The sequence below is a fragment of the Natator depressus genome, chromosome 19 (genome assembly GCF_965152275.1).
Source record: "Natator depressus isolate rNatDep1 chromosome 19, rNatDep2.hap1, whole genome shotgun sequence".
Classification (NCBI taxonomy): Eukaryota; Metazoa; Chordata; order Testudines; family Cheloniidae; genus Natator; species Natator depressus.
In genome coordinates, this window is record NC_134252.1 from 8,395,651 (window position 1) to 8,413,088 (window position 17,438).

General features: G+C 39.8%; 1 protein-coding gene across 2 annotated transcripts in view; it reads left to right on the forward strand.

Annotated features, from left to right (window-relative positions):
• Nucleotides 1-16,670, forward strand: part of RCAN3 (RCAN family member 3) — a 30,020-nt gene extending 13,350 nt beyond the window's left edge. For both annotated transcript variants that reach the window (XM_074934474.1, XM_074934476.1), the window contains exons 3-5: nucleotides 8,039-8,212; nucleotides 9,146-9,317; nucleotides 10,524-16,670. In XM_074934474.1, coding sequence (XP_074790575.1) covers nucleotides 8,039-8,212; nucleotides 9,146-9,317; nucleotides 10,524-10,735 — 558 coding nt within the window. In that variant the 3' untranslated portion in view covers nucleotides 10,736-16,670. The remainder of the gene's footprint in view (nucleotides 1-8,038; nucleotides 8,213-9,145; nucleotides 9,318-10,523) is intronic.
• The last annotated feature ends 768 nt before the right edge of the window (nucleotides 16,671-17,438 follow it).

Consider the following 17,438-nt stretch of genomic DNA (forward strand, 5'->3'; position numbering starts at 1 on the left):
AATCAGCCTTAATCTGTGTATATAGTTTTGTTCGTTCCAAAGCACTTCATAGACATACATGCAGCACCACAGAAATGCTGCCATCTCTGGGATGAAGGGTAACAGCCAGGTAGCGTACATGGCATTGGGTAACAGTGGGAGAAGGGAAAACAAGGGGCAAGTTCCTGATCTTATTAAGTGTCTTGGGATTTCTAGTGTCCTCATAGAGCAGACAAGGCTTCTGATGAAAAGACCTACACACAGCAAACAGCATAGAGCTCAATTTATCTGCCCCATAAAGGTAAAGAGCTCATCCATCCCTTCCTAAATCGGAAACTGTTTCCAGGGAGTCTCGATATTTCAGCATCTTGCTGTAGGACAACTTAAATAACAAACTTGTGCTGCATATTAGACTCTGGAGTTAGGATTCAGCCTCCTACTCCCAGAAATGGAGGTGGACAGCAGGAGGTCAGTGCAGAGTGTGTGTGTATGGACTCTCTCTGCATGTTCATGACCCCTAGATAGAAACAAGGCTGGTAATCTAGATCTAATTTTAGGCCTACCTGCCTAGAGTGCCCATTTAATAAGTAACCTACAATTCAGTAAGGATGCTCTTGTCAAAGATGCTTCACTAGTGGTTTTGACAGCTCTTTATATATCTAGTAGTAAACTGTATTGGCCCATGGGATAAGAGTGCATTTTTTTTAATGCTTTGCAAATCCAAAAGAAAAGCCTCAAGGAATGAGGACTCTTATGCAAAGGTTTACTCGTTACAGTACTCTAGAAATATCAAATCTTAATCATCCCTCTTCTTTTACTGCAGTTCAGATAAAACCGCAGATGGCCTGTGTTTAAGAGCCTTTGAAAGGGAAAGGGTATTCTAATCTTCTGACCTATGTCCTGAATACAAATGATACTAAATATAAAAGTGAAATATTGCTAATATGGCTTTGTGACTTTCAGGCTTTTTCCCTTGTGAACATCTGTCCATAATTTCATAACTGCCCCCCAAATAACTTATTGGTAGCTATCTATCAGTTTTATACATCTTTCCTGCTTGTTAACAGATCACAGGAAGGCCCTGCCCATGCTGAAAACCATGTCTAAATACAGTTGTTGCTAACAGAATTCTACCATGGCTTCCCTAACCCCAGAGTAGAAATACATTTTTTTTTTTTTTAAAAAGAACCACACTAGCCAAGCCATACTATAGAGCCACTAGCCTCCATAGCCCAGAATGCAGTTTTATAATACAGTTCTGACACAGTTTTCAGATTGAAAAAAATCCCTGCCTAAACTGGTCATGGAAACAGTGCTAGAATTCTGTCGGCAATAAGTGTTTAAATACATTTCAGATCCTACGGTCTTGGAGGTCTTTTTTCTTCATTACCCTTGATCACAGAGGCCTATATCACGGTCTTCACTGCATTTTTTCTGGTGTTAGGAAAATGTCTTTCAAAAGCAGGTTTCAGAGTAGCAGAGTAGTTAGTCTGTATTCACAAAAAGAAAAGGAGTACTTGTGGCACCTTAGAGACTAACAAATTTATTTGAGCATAAGCTTTCGTGAGCTAGAGCTCATTTTTAAAAACTTTCTTGAAACATTATTGTACCCGATGATTGGGATAAGACTTGGCTTACGGAGACCAGTCCATTTCAAATCACGGAGAGTGAACTTAAAGAATTACAAAAGGAGAAGTTATGCTCAAGGTGGGCTGCTCAGAATATATCAGCAAGATATAAACCCGATTAAACAATTCACAGAACAGAGTGTGTATATCCCTGCAAAATATACAGGTCGGCCAATTTCCCTTCTCCCAAATAGGAATCTGTAAGATGGCATCAGCAATTTCAGGGAGTAGGGATTTCACTCCCTGGCTCCCCAACATCACTTCCAGTGGAGGGGGGTAGAGGCAAAAGAGCCCAGCATCCTATAGAACAAATTTGAAATGGTGCCCTGTCAGCGATGGCCAACATACCATGTTTTTAGAAAATCTAGACATTTTGGCTGCTGACTGCTGCCCTTTTCTCGTTTTGCATTATCCTTTAGATACTGTGGTCGTCCAGGATTTGGTCTTTTCGGTGCGTTGTAGGTGTGTTCTTTGTTCCTTGTTGATAGAACATATTTGTCTTTTAACCATTGCCTCGTGCAGATGCAGTTAGTGTGTTAACTAGCGTACACTGGTTTATGTTCTGTGTGGAACTCATTTTGTATTCTAGTGAAGTCATTTGCAGTTATTCCTCCTGATGCAAGTGTACTTTGTTCCCTGCAGATATTGCAGTAGCTACAAGGACCTGTCCAGTGGCTTTCATTGTAGAATACCTACAATCTGATGATTTTTTTTGTTCACTATAATCCTCATTATCTTATCTCCAGTAGCTCCATGAACCTTTATCCTATAAGTCTGATCAACTCATCTAATTCCAGATTTATTTGCTTTATTTCATAGCATTTTCTGCCTCTGCATGTTAATTTAACACCATCTGAAAATGTAATAACTCATGAAATTGTGCCATTTTCAAAGCCATTTAAATATAAGGTCAACCAGAGTGAGCATGATAGTGAACTAGTTTGTCTCTCTCCATGCTTTACATTTTTGTTTTACCAATAGCCTCTGCTTCTTATCTCTAAGCCACTTCGCAGTCCAATTTTAATTGCTCTTTTCCAAGTACAATATATCACAGCTATCGACCTTGGAGATCCTTAATGCTAATGCCAGGAGCACTAGAGCTAAAGGCTCAAAGGGGGGTTAACAAAGAAAATATGTTTCTATTTTTGGCAATGGGTAGCCTCAGGCATCCACACACTAGTACTTCTGTGCCTCACTGACCCTAACAAGGGCGTGTGTAATGGGAGGGTTGTTAGCACCCTGGCACAGAGGCTAACCAAGGAGTAGCCAATCTGAGAGGCAATCAGAGCCCCTTTTATTCTTTTCTGTTTTAATTTAAAAAAAGAAAAGGAGCTGTAGCTCACGAACGCTTATGCTCAAATAAATTTGTTAGTCTCTAAGGTGCCACAAGTACTCCTTTTCTTTTTGCAAATACAGACTAACATGGCTGCTACTCTGAAACCTGTTTTAATTTAATTTTACTCTCACCATGGCTTAATTCTTTTGGGGGTCTGTTTTAATATTAGTTTTAAACAATTAACTGTTAAAAAAAAAATCTGTACTATAGAAGCTACTGGAAATGGATAGTGCAGATAGACAGGAGATGAAGCATAAATCAGATATGCAAATAACTTTTAAAGCAGCTTACAGATCTGCACTCAAATAGGGGAGGGGACGTTATATAATAAGAGCTGTTGCTCTGTCAGCCTGCTATAATTGTATTCCTGTGGTGCAGGAGAAAGGTGCCAGCTGTTGAGTTTTTCAAATGGCTTATTTTCAGTTGCAGAGCTTTCATTTTTTCTTCTTTTCCCCTGCAGAAAATACCTGGTTCATCAGCCATCAATGTTATATGTAGTATTACCCACATCTTTTCAGTTTAGTGTGAGCATGGGGCTTTTCTTTTAGTGTGAGCTAGCTTTTCTGGGGACCTACACAGACCTAACTTCCAGCCCTATATGTTGGCACTAAACTTCTACTAAAGATGAGTCAAGTGTGGCCCAAATATATTTATATGAGTCATCAGTGAACAGAAATACATTGGACTACAGGCTGTCAGGAACAGTATCCCCGATAATGTAATGGCAAACCTGGTGACTGAACTTTGTGACTTTGTCCTCACCCATAATTATTTCACATTTGGGGACAATGCATACCTTCAAGTCAGCGGCACTGCTATGGGTACCCGCGTGGCCCCACGGTATGCCAACATTTTTATGGCTGACTTAGAACAACGCTTCCTTAGCTCTCGTCCCCTAATGCCCCTACTCTACTTGCGCTACATTGATGACATCTTCATCATCTGGACCCATGGAAAAGAAAGCCTTGAGGAATTCCACCATGATTTCAACAATTTCCATCCCACCATCAACCTCAGCCTGGACCAGTCCACACAAGAGATCCACTTCCTGGACACTATGGTGCTAATAAGCAATGGTCACATAAACACCACCCTATACAGGAAACCTACTGACCGCTATTCCTACCTACATGCCTCCAGCTTTCATCCAGACCACACCACACGATCCATTGTCTACAGCCAAGCTCTACGATACAACCGCATTTGCTCCAACCCCTCAGACAGGGACAAACACCTACAAGGTCTCTATCAAGCAATCTTACAACTACAATACCCACCTGCTGAAGTGAAGAAACAGATTGACAGACCCAGAAGAGTACCCAGAAGTCACCTACTACGGGACAGGCCCAACAAAGAAAATAACGCCACTAGCCGTCACCTTCAGCCTCCAACAAAAACCTCTCCAACGCATCATCAAGGATCTACAACCTATCCTGAAGGACGACCCATCACTCTCACAAATCTTGGGAGACAGGACAGTCCTTGCTTACAGAGAGCCCCCCAACCAGAAGCAAATACTCACCAGCAACCACACAACAGAACCACTAACCCAGGAACCTATCCTTGCAACAAAGCCCATTGCCAACTGTGTCCACATATCTATTCAAGGGACACCATCATAGGGCCTAATCACATCAGCCACACTATCAGAGGCTCGTTCACCTGCACATCTACCAATGTGATCTATGCCATCATGTGCCAGCAATGCCCCTCTGCCATGTCCATTGGTCAAACTGGACAGTCTCTACGTAAAAGAATAAATGGACACAAATCAGACATCAAGAATTATAACATTCAAAAACCAGTTGGAGAACACTTCAGTCTCTCTGGTCAGTCGATTACAGACCTAAAAGTTGCAATTCTTCAACAAAAAAACTTCAAAAACAGACTCCAACAAGAGACTACTGAATTGGAATTAATTTACAAACTGGATACAATTAATTTAGGCTTGGATAGAGACTGGGAGTGGATGGGTCATTACACAAAGTAAAACTATTTCCCCAGACGTTCTTGTCAACTGCTGGAAATGGCCCACCTTGATTATCACTACAAAAGGTGTCGTCCCCGTCCCCCCCCGCTCTCCTGCTGGTAATAGCTCACCTTAAGTGATCGCTCTGGTTACAGTGTGTATGGTAACACCCTTTGTTTCATGTTCTCTATGTATATAAATCTCCCCACTGTATTTTCCACTGAATGCATCCGATGAAGTGAGCTGTAGCTCAGGAAAGCCTATGCTCAAATAAATTTGTTAGTCTCTAAGGTGCCACAAGTCCTCCTTTTCTTTTTGAAAATCCATCTCTGTTTGTAAGGACTTCAGTGCCTTCAGCATCGGCTACCTTTCAGAAAGTTAGTAAAACTGTAACATTAGTTAAAAACAAAACTGAAGAGGAAATACTTTCTTAAACAAGCTACCCAAACTGCTACAGTTCTTCCTCCATAGAGCTGGCACTATCCCATCGTTCCTTCTTTGTGTGGAAAGTATTGAAGACATGCACCACAAGATATTGGCTTTATAATTTGTTTCATACATGTCTCTGATAAGTGTCACTTGTCACCACACTTCTGCTCCAAAAGCATTACCTGGGCACATGAGGTTAATGTATGGAGACATGCTAGCTCTCTGTCTAATGACACTTGGATAATTGGCTGCCACATGAAATCATTCTGTAAGGTGTTTGTCACGTGGGCTTTCAGAATGCAACCTGCATTGGCATGTAAATTCACATGGAGCCTTCTTTTGAACTGATATATTTTAGGATTTGGTTAAATTTTCTCTAAATGTAGTTTGTGAGCAGTACTGATTGACCTGTTAGCAAGCTCATCTGAGTTGGTTGATTTTAGTAGATAAGACATTATTTTAGAACAGGCCAGGATTGTGTGTTAGGTCTATAAATGGAAAACTTATTATGCAGGCTTATTCCTAATGCTTGCAAGAACAGAGCTGCTTTGATATATTATTTGGCTTTTATCTGTTTTATGAAACTCTGCTTTGTCAGCCTCTGGACATAGACTTCAGTAGCTTGATTTAGTTCTCCCTGTATCTTCTTTTAAGGGGTGAATGCACAGCAGACACACTTACTGAATCACATGGAAAATGTGCTGTGTGTGCACATACTGAAAGTGCATCCAAAAATCAGCTCTTTTGGGGGGGCTTGCGGGGTTATCCCATCCATTCATTTTATTCTTCTAACTTTTCTAGTGAATTTGGTGCTTGCAAAAGGTGCTGGATTGACAGATCTGGAGTCTGATTTCACTCTCTAGCTACATAATCAGAACAGCATGGACCTGTTTCTCCTATGCCGCCCTCCACACCCAACTTGCCCTCCTGTAGTTCAAGGAAACTTCAAGCTCCATTGGCAAAACTAGTGGAGTTTTCAAGCTGTGCAAGCAGAATATATCTGGACCAAAACATAATCTTCCCTCTTCCCCCATTCAAGCCCCACTTTGCAATAGTTAAACCTGTAAATAGTGTATATGTATTGCACAAATATTTTTCACATACCACTTTTCGTCTGTAGCTCTCAAAGCTCTTTACATTGGTGGGTAATGATCAGTATTCCCATGTAACTGATGGGGTGGGCACTGAAGCTAAAAGAGATGCCATGAATTTGAAATATAGATATTTAACTTCTATTTTTTTTTTTTGAAGTATTTTCAGGTACCAGGCCTGCCTCCTAGTCATCTTACAATTTTTGTGATGTTAATGATATTTTGCTATGTCTTTTTTTTTTTTTTTCCACTGATGCTTTGGTGAAGGCTCGCCCAACCAAAAGGTGAAACTTACTGACTGCAGTGTATGTATAATCAGCTACGCAGTGAACTATTTTATTTCAGCTTTTAAAAGGCAAATACATGAAACATACACTTACAGAAAGAGTTGTCAAATGCAGAAGTTAACAAAATCCTTTTCAGGGTTTTTTTTTCTCTGCTGTAAGTGGAAGAAATTAATCATTGGAGTTGCATTTAATAATAGAAGGCAGAAGAATTCAGACAGAACTGACTTATGTAGTGTCATAAGAACATATGAATGGCTATACTGGGTCAGATCATTGGTCCATCTAGCACAGTATCCTGTCTTCCGACAGTGGCCAATGCCAGGTGCTTCAGAGAGAATGAACAGAACAGGCAATCATTGAGTGATCCATCCCCTGTCATCCACTCCCAGCTTCTGGCAGTCAAGAGGCTGGGGACACCCAGAACATTGGGTTGCCTCCCTGACCATGAACTTATCTAATTCTTTTTCGAACCCTGTTGTAGTTGTGGCCTTCACAACATCCCCTGGCAATGAGTTCCACAGGTTGACTGTGCTTTCTTTACATGAAGCTGTGGTAAACTTGCTACCTTTTAATTTCATTGGGTGACTCCTGATTCATGGGTTATATGAAGAAGTAAATAACACTTGCTAATTCACTTTCTCCACACCGTTCGTGACTTTATAGGCTTCTATCATATCTCCCCCTTAGTCGTTTCTTTTCCAATCTGAAAAGTCCCAGTCTTTTTAATCTCTCCTTATATAAAATTAATTCCATACCCTTGCTCATTTTTATTGCTCTTCTATGTATCTTTTCCGATTCTAATGTATCTTTTTGAGAGAGGATGACCAGAACTGCACACAGTATTCAAGGTGTGGGTGTACCAAGGATTTATATAGTGACATTATGATATTTTCTGTCAATCTATCCCCATGGTGTTTTCGAGTGCCATAGGTGAAAGACCCACAAAAGTGGAAATATCTTTATGTTGAGCTGTCACTAGATGGCACCATATGAATTAAGATCTATAGGCCTTTGTTTACATGAGTCCAAATTACTATAAAAATGGAGATGGAATTGACAATAAAACAAGGATTAGAGTTTCAGGTTGGTTAATTTCTCTTACAAGCTTCTAATAGAAGAGATGTCCAATACATTTGCTGGGCAAGTCTGTACTAAACTTTTAAAATCAAGGGGGTGAGTGAACTAGAGAATCTTCAGGTTCTAAGGGAGTAATTTAGTTGAAGAAACTTAACTGGAGGGAAAAAGTCAAAGGAAAATGTATTTTCACTGAATGAAAATCTTCATTTTGTGTTTGAAGAATCTTTTTATTTCACCTTTAGGAAAGATTCGAAGCACTTTTCACAATCTATGATGATCAAGTGACATTCCAGTTGTTTAAAAGCTTTAGAAGAGTAAGGATAAATTTCAGCACCCCAGAGGCAGCAGCGAGAGCACGGATAGAATTGCATGAGACAGACATCAGTGGGAAAAAGTTGAAGCTGTATTTTGCACAGGTACGATGCAATGTGTAGATGCTCTAAATGCACCCTTATTTCCTCTCCACTCTGTACTTACTGATGGGTTCTCATTCCTGACAGCATTCTGAAGTTCCCTCTAACCACACGCACATGCATCCTTTCTCCAATTCAGCGTGAATCTACACATTAGGGACTCTTTTTCCACCTGCAGATGATACAGCCCCGCAATTGGCTGGAATGGTCACTCTTGAGTGACAAAGCTCTCCCCTCCTCCACAAGCTGAATGCACTCCTTTTCTTAAAGTGCAGTCCTGCTTCTCCTCTCCACAGACACTGGGTCCATATACAAATTGTGTTGGATTAGTGGCTCAGCATGTGTTCTATACAATGCCAAGTTCATTGTCAGCATTCAACACAGTAACTAGAAACAGTCGGAGGAAATTGAGAGGAAAAAGTAGACTTAGGCTATGTCTACACTACGCACCTATTAGCGACACAGCTGTGCCGCTACAGCCGTGCCACTAAAAGGCGAGCAATGTAGCCACGGTTTGTCAGCAGGAGAGAGCTCTCCCGCCAACAAAAACTTCCACCCCCAACAAGCGGTAGTAGCTTTGTCTGCTGACAAAGCGCTGTTCACACCGGTGCTTTTCGTCGGCAAACTTTTGTCGTTCGGGGGGGTTCCACACCTCTGACTGACAAAAGTTGAGTTGTTCAGGTTCCCATGTAGACAAAGCCTTAGTATTAGGAAAAACTTTGTGACCATGAGAGAAATCTCCCCGTGGAATAGTCTCCCAAGGAAGTGGTGTGAGTTCTGTTGCTTGCAGCTTTTAAAGCTAGACTGGATAAAACACTAGAAAGGTGTTATGAAGAACAGTCCTACATTGCAAGAAAACAATATCTTTTCTTTCTCTATTAGATCCTCTAGTCTAACTTCTGTGATTCTGTTATCATGGTGGCATTGTTTCTTCAGGTCCAGGTGTCCAGTGAAGTAGGAGACAAGTCCTACCTCCTTCCCCCAGAACCTGTCAAACAGTTCCTGATATCGCCTCCTGCATCTCCACCAGTTGGGTGGAAGCAGAGTGAAGATGCAACTCCTGGAATAAACTATGACTTACTCTGTGCTGTTTCCAAACTGGGTCCAGGTAAGAATGTCGTCCTGCTTTTGTTGCTGTTCTGCTTCAGAAATGTCTGTTCAGTAGCTTTCTTCATCTCTCTAGGAAAAGGAATGGAGTATAGACACAGATCTCCTGTTTGTCCCTACGTGGTTGCTTGTAGGGACAAAATGGTTCAATGCCTTTTCTGCCAATTTCTTAATCGATTGAGAGAGCTTCAAAGTTTAGCACTCTGCTGGATTGGATGCTCTTGAGCGAGAGCCACATATTTACTTAATTTTGCCAGTGAAATCTCAGTGCATATTTAATTGAATGAGAAACACATGGAAAGGTTCGGTTAGTTGGAGTGATCTATCTTAGCTGTTTTCTAGAGTGCCAATCACTGCCATATTTAGATATGGTCACCATGTAATTTAACTGTCAAACCTTTTAATTGACCTTTTCTGGGGACCTTGCCATTTCTTTCCCTTGACAACGGAAACTCCAACTTCTCAGTGCATGGTGTGACATGCTTTGTTACTGACTTGATGTGTTACTTTGGTCAAAAATCCCTTTCCCTCACTAGAACTCCGTTTGTTCATTTGTAAAATGCATAAAGTAGTAACATGACTTACTTCAGGGGGAGGCTTAATGTTTGCAAAGCTCTTTTGAGATCCTCTGAAAGGTGTGGTAGACGTGCATAGTGTAAATGATATTGCTTCAGTTTTGTATGCAAATTAAGACAAATATAGCTATAAACCCTTTAACAATGCACGTAAATTTGTTTCCATCTCTCCCTCCAAAATATCAATTAAGTGTTATTAGTGTGCAGAGAGCACAATTTACCAAATATGGTGGCAATGTATTTCAAAACATGTAAGCAGCGCTAGTCAAATCAAGTATGAAAGTGGACTAAACTAAAGATGAAAAGGAATTAAAATGAATCTTTAGATTTTTAGTACATCATTTACTGTGAATAATAATGGAAACATGTTTTGAAATAAAAATAGTTCAGTGATTATTTTTTTATTTCCTGTGGGATGCTGTTATAGGTTGCAGAGTAACAGCCGTGTTAGTCTGTATTCGCAAAAAGAAAAGGAGTACTTGTGGCACCTTAGAGACTAACCAATTTATTTGAGCATAAGCTTTCGTGAGCTACAGCTCACTTCATCGGGTATATATAGGTTATAGGTTGGTTACTTTGAGTTTAACTGTCAGACCTTTTCACTTGCTTTTTCTTTGTGTTGTACTCTATAGGGGAGAAATATGAGCTTCATGCAGGAACGGAGTCTACTCCTAGTGTAGTCGTTCACATTTGTGAAAGTGAAACAGAGGAGGAGGAGGAGATGAAAAATCCCAAACAGAAAATCCTGCAGACAAGGCGCCCAGATCCTAACAATCCAACAATACTAAATGAATCTAAAACATTTGATTGTACACAGGAGGTAGGGGGTACCATGCACTGCTAAGTCTTGTGATGCTGTAAACAATATCTATATGAGGATATTAAATTAATACATGTATTGATGTCTGCATTGCTGCATTATATATGGCAGCGGGAGATTTTACTTGTAGTTGTCTCTCATGTTCAAGTTCTTAGATGCCAATATTCTAAACAGCACTTTAATTTTTAAAGACTAACCCCCCAAATGTAGCAAATCCACCAGATTTAAAATAATGGCAAAGGAAGAGTTTGGGTTTTTTTGAAGATATGTTACCATTTTCTTGATATTGTATAGCACGATGTACCGAATGCTAAAACAATATCTTATCAGTACCATCTATAATGTTGGTTACAAAATAGTTTCTTCTGTAACAGTCAAATGTGGTATTTTTTGTACTGTACAACAGCTTCTAATTAATATATTGATTAAATATAAGTGTAATATACAGTGTACACTAAAATTCCTACACAGATTGGCCCATTTTTGAACATGTTCCGGTTACTTTTCTCAGAAATGCCAAATACTTTTTATTTTAAAGGTACCTTTATGATTTGACATGAGGCACAAATACATGTGCAGAATTAAATAAGTTGTAGTTGGCAGAACTGCAATTAGGAAAAAAAATAAAGAGGGAAAACCACAGACCGCTTAGGAGGCAGATGGAGTTTGCCTCTAAAATATTATGCTGCTGTAGGGTGGTGTTACACTGATAGGTACAATTGTTCGCATTGACAGTTGATTAAAATAAAAACGGACTTACAGTATGTTGAGTGAAACATGGTTTTGCCGATAGAATGTTAAGCCTCCAGCCCTCTCTAACAATACTGTAATGTCCCCCTGTCGTGGAGATGGCCTACGTTATATGTAAAGTGAATAATCATTAGATTATGATTGTGATGTTAGAGGATAAGAGGTCCAGGGTTAGTTTTTAACTTTTGCTCCTAAACTTTTACAGTTTGCTTCCTTTTTTTAAGACAATCAGTTGCTAGATTGGTTCAGCTAATCTCCACTCTGTTTTTACCCAGGTTGCACTCCTGATTTACTGTTCTGATTAAAAACATGGTATTTTTCATGGCATCCTGTATGGCTGATAGCATATCTGCAACTTCTGAAATAGGAAGCACCTTTTGAAATATACATTTGTGGTTTTGTGAATTTCTGTGTTAAGTGTTTTAGTAGGAGGAAATATGCCTCAATATAGTGGCACATGCTCCTATGGTTTTATGCTATTTTATAAGCAACCTTTTTTAGCCTACACAGATTTTTTTCTATAAAAAATAGTTAAGAAATTCTTCGTGAACAAACTAGGCTGTTTAGGTTCATATTTGATTCTGTACATAAATCACTCTGAAATTGGCCTTTACCCAAATCATGATACTGTTTTTTAATTATGTATAAAGTGTTTATTGAACTCTCAAAAGCATTTTGACTTGATTGACAGCAAGAGTGCGCATTAATGGTGATAAATTCAAACAGGCACAGTAGATATGACTTCAGTATTGTGCCAGCTATTGATTCTTTCCTGCCATCAACTTCAAGTTGCAAGATGGGATCCTGCAGGCAGGGCCTCGTTTTGGAGACAGGAATAGTATACATTTGAGTTGCGGGGTGTGGGGGGAAGTAAGAAAAATCTTTCCTCTTATGTGTCTTGCTTGTATTGACATAACATTTATGTAGCTCTTTATTATCAAGCCATTCAAAGCCTATCTTACCTTTTTCACTGTTCCCCACCTCCAGTTGCAAACTTATATTGTCAGTAGGGACTTGTGCATTGTAAAATGCCAGAAATCAATTTGGGATTTTCTGTAATGTTACATTTTTGTTAGTTGTTCATTTACCCCCTAGTAAATGTTGTTATAAAGTGGAAAAACTTCAGGAATGCCGTCTTATTAGGCAAATGATCAAGTCAGTAATGCTATTGTGAAAGTAGCTTGTGTGAAATGTATGACGTGCATTCCAGCATAAAAGATCCATGGTGTAAAAAAAGACATGGAATAAAAATAACAGTGCCATTCAATGTTTTCCATTAACTGTATCAAGCTTGGGCCCATATGGAATATGTAATTTGTCTTTTTTGGAAGCTGGGCATCCTAACAAAATCTGTATGCTTGCAAGTTGAACGAATCGTCAACACCAAGGGTTTCTGGTTTGTGTTGGTCTTCGTTCAGATTTGTGGTGTTTGTGTATAAGCAAATTAGGAGTAAGACAACGTTTGTGTGGCTTAAAAATACTGCCTTGAATTAAATATAAAAATTGCCCATGCACGTCCACACTCTGAATGCTTGGCTTTGAACTGCTAGTGCCTACCTTGAGCTAATTTCAGCACCGCAAAAACTGTTGATTTTCAACATGTTTTGTAAGAACAAACTGTTCTCACGTTGTTTTTGTTTTGGTGAGGTTATATCATTTTATCCTAAAACTGGAAAATGCTAATATCCCAGTCCCTTATTGTAGCTGATCAGAACATTCACCTTGGAAAGTTTTGGGTGGGAGGGTCGTTTTGTTTTTCTTCTTACTAAACTTAGTTTCTCCAACTCAGTTGGTCAGGCAAGTTTTATTTGCAGCAAAATACCAGATACTTTTTCCTCCACTACAGAAGAAGTCCATCCTCTATTACCACCATTGGGGAATATAAGTTATTCTTTAGATAACTGGAGTGAGGAAAAGACCTTGGTGCAAGAGATGAAAGAATATTTTTGATCAAGTAAACCAAGATGTTCTTAAGCAGTCTCTGTTGAAATACTTGTCTGGTATGTAATAGATGCTGCACTGGCATTGGTTGACATTTGCTTGATCAATAAATCCATCTTATCAAGCCCTTGAGTATACAGCCAATATGGGTCAATCATTTGGCCCTGAGGATCTGCCGATAACCTCTATGTCCCATATATCAGATCTACCTTGAAAAGAGTTGAGGTGCATGCTAAACAGCCAAATTCATCCCTGGTGTAATTCTTACTAGTCAGTGGTGTTTCACCAGGAATTAACTTGACCCCTTCTTCCTACCTTGAATGTTATTCTGATCAGTGGTATAAGAGTAGTGTGAATTTTGACTGGGAGTTCTTTTAAAACATAATTATTTGAACTTCTATGAAAGTAAAAGGGTTGTCGACCCAAAAGTTCTGGGTATCTTTGAGAAATAAAATTAAACAGCAAATTACCCTCAACAGCCAACAGAACTAAACCTCCTACAAAATTCTTCTCCCCCCCGCCCCAAGATCTAATCTCTATCAAGCCCCCCCACTTTGCAGCACCCTGTACAAATAGATGAGCCTTTGCAGCATTTTAGTTGAATTATATCTCTTTGTGACTTATGGGATGTTTATACTGAGCAGTCAGCAGACCAAATTAATAGGAAAACAGCCCCTTCTTTGGGAATGTGGAATGAGGCTCTTTCACATTGCTTTGTTCATCTTTGCCATGTAATCCTAAAAAAAGGAAGGTATCTGACTTCATGATGCCCGTGGCAACATGCTTAATTTAAATCATATTGACTACTCTAGTTTGTAGCCAGACTGACTGCTCAGCCTGAAAATAAGCTGCAAAGATGACAGAACTGTCTCACAAGATGACACGTGGTTGGAGAAGACCAGTTAGGTGAGATACTCAGCTGGTGTAAATCAGCACAGCTCAGTTGAGGACAGTGGAGCTGTGGCATTAGCTGAGTATCTCGCCCATCTGCTGAACGATCAAAGTTTTAAGAAAGTAATGAGTTTTCAAAACTATTTCCAAAAGCAAATACTAGAAAGCACACTTGTTGCTGGTGCTTCAGCACTATGTGAAAGGTTCATTGAAGAGATGAGAAGAGCTATAGTTTCCCAGTTTGGATAATTCACTTCTCCCCTGGCTCAGATGATAGTAACTAATTAGTTGCAGCCTGTGTAACTCACGTAATGAAGTAATCCTCTTTCTCCTTCTCTCAAGATATTGGGTCTCCCTTTGTGAATCCTCTTTTTGGAATTAAAACAGACTACATATGATTTGTAAGAGGCAATGCAAGAGAAGTAGATGGACAGTATTTACGGGCCTGTTCTCCCATTTGTTTTGGTGGGAGGCTACACAATTAGAGAACTCGCCCAAAATGGTGATTTTTTTTTTTTTTTTAAACCGTGCAACTACAAGGTAGGAAGTTTGAATCCATGTGAGGTTCCACAGTGTCTCAGTCTGTCGTCTGTCTTCATATTTTTATGGCTCTCCTCTTCACCATATCTGAGCACCTTGCACTCATTAATGGATGTTATCCCTGATGAGGTAGGGAAGTACTGTTATCCCCATTTTACAGATGCAAGAGCTGAGGCACAGGGAGGATGGTGTCTTGCCGAAGGTAACATAAGCCATGTGTGGATGAGCTAGGAATTGAACTCTGGGCTTCTGAGTCCAGTGCCCTGTCTGCTAATCATCCTTCCTAGGCTTGAGCCAATCACTCTTTGGGTTGACAAACTCCCTGCTCCTGTATGTTGGAGATACTAGATTTTTTTGACGGAGTTTCAGCTTTCGCTCACAATTGAGACAGTCAGTTTTCCCTCCATCCAATAGAAATTGCCATTTCACCTACCTGATCTTTCCCTTAGCCCATATTTTGCTTTGCTTAATCACTAAGGGCTTGTCTACACTGCGAAGTTGTCAACAAAACTTTTGTCTTTCACAGGTACTTCAAAAAGCGCTCCCCCCCAAAAAAGACAAAAGTTTTGCCAATGCAAGTGGCAGTGTGAACACAGCTTTGTCGGCAGAAGCACTCTCCTGCCGACAAAGCTAATGCTGCTCGCGGTGCTGGAAGTATTTTGTCAGCAAAAGTGCCGACAAAGTACCAAAAAAGAACATTTACACACACTGACTTTTAGCGACAAGGCTGTGTCAACACAGTCTTGTCACTAAAAGCTGCGTGGTGTAGACAAGCCCTAAGATGGGTTTTACTTTCTCATAGTGCAGTTCCCTGCCAGCAGTTGTTCATTTTACAGGTGCTGAATTCTTTTCTCAAATTGGGAACTGAACATCAGATGTATATTCACACACAAGAAAATTGCAGTGGTTGTAAGTGTGGAAATTTGTGTATCAGAGCACTTTTGTGTGCCTAAAAACAAGGTTCTGCAGGCCAGTTGCCATCACATACAGTACTTGCATGGTTTCTGATATGTACCTCCTTAAAAAAAAGAACACTATATCGTGTCTATCTCCTGGACTTCATAATGTCTTCTTTGGAAATGTACATTTTTTACTGGAGGGTTCTGTGTCTATCACTGTTTAAAATGTTGACTTTGAACAGATCTGGACTTCAGAGAACTGATCTATTAATTTCCATTAAACCAGTACTTTTTAACACCTAAACATTGCACAATTAAAGGATTACATTTGAGAAGCAAGACGAATGCATCAGTTGAGAACAATGGTGTCTGTCGTCCTACTTGATTTCTATCTCTCACTCTTGCTGCTACTTTGCGTGAAGTGTTATAGTTCCAGGAAGTATTCAAGTAAATTCCAGCTGTTAATCACATGACAACTTGTTCCATAGACATATGTTTCTCTTGCACATGTGATTTCTGTACTGTTTGGTCTTTGCCTAAATCTTCCATCACTTTCATGTCAGTATGTGACCGTTTAATTCAATAACATTCTTTAGGAATTGAGAGTACAATCAGTTTTTCCTAGATGCAGTTTTTGCCTGGTCTGTCCTGTATTTTAGATGTACATTACCATTTTTGTCCACCTGTCGATGCGTGGTATGTCTGTGTTCTCGAGATGAACTATAATAACATGCACTCCATATTATATTGTACCTGATGTGACAATCCAAGCTGTAGTCCACGTGGACTGGCTAAATATGACCATGCTATGTTGCTCTGACAACAAAGTCTATAATGTTCTGTAAAGATGGCAAAGCAGAATGTGTGGTTTGGGTTTTTTTGTTTGTTTGTTTGTTTTTGAAGCTCTTGTGATTCCTGGTAAGTTTTGTTTTTCAAAACTAAGAAATAAAATTAGTTTATTTTTGTTTTTTAAACTCATTGGAGGAGACTTCTTTCTACTTTGTGTATGTGTGATGTCAATGTATCCCGTGCATCAGACTACCCTGGGGTTAATATTACTGTTTCGATATTGTGGTGCCTAATAAGCGCCACTCCTGGACTGTACAAGTGGGAATGGCTAGCCTCTGTTTTAGCTGTTGAGAGAGGGAGGATGGTCCAGTGGTTAGTGCACTAACCTATTTGGAAGACCTGGGTTGATGTGCCTGCACTGTCATGTATGACCTGGGGCATGGCACTTAGCCTCCCATAGCCTTGTCTGTAAAATGGGCATCAGAGCACCTAACGGGTGTTGAGGATAAATACATTCAAAGTCGTTTGGGGCTCAGAACTATGTAGTACAGGGGCCACATAAATATGATACAATACAGACCTTGGGATTTTGGAATGGTGTGTGGAGATTGTCAACCTTTTAATATATGGGAAAGGCACCTAAAGGTTTGGAGAGATGCATTTTAATGTCTACATAAATCTAAATCAAACATACACAGATATAGATATTAAAGGGAACAGCTCTCGGATTCTAGGTGGGGCAGAGAAGGGTTATTAATTATGCAGCTGAGGGGTGGAGTTAAAGTTGAAGGGGGAGGTTGGGAAATCATTATCTCTGGGTCAGGTGTGTGTTGATGGAGTGGGGTGGTTTTCTCATGTAGGATTGAAGGAGTATGTCAATAGGTTTTGCTTGGGGAATTTTGTGATCTGTGAATGTT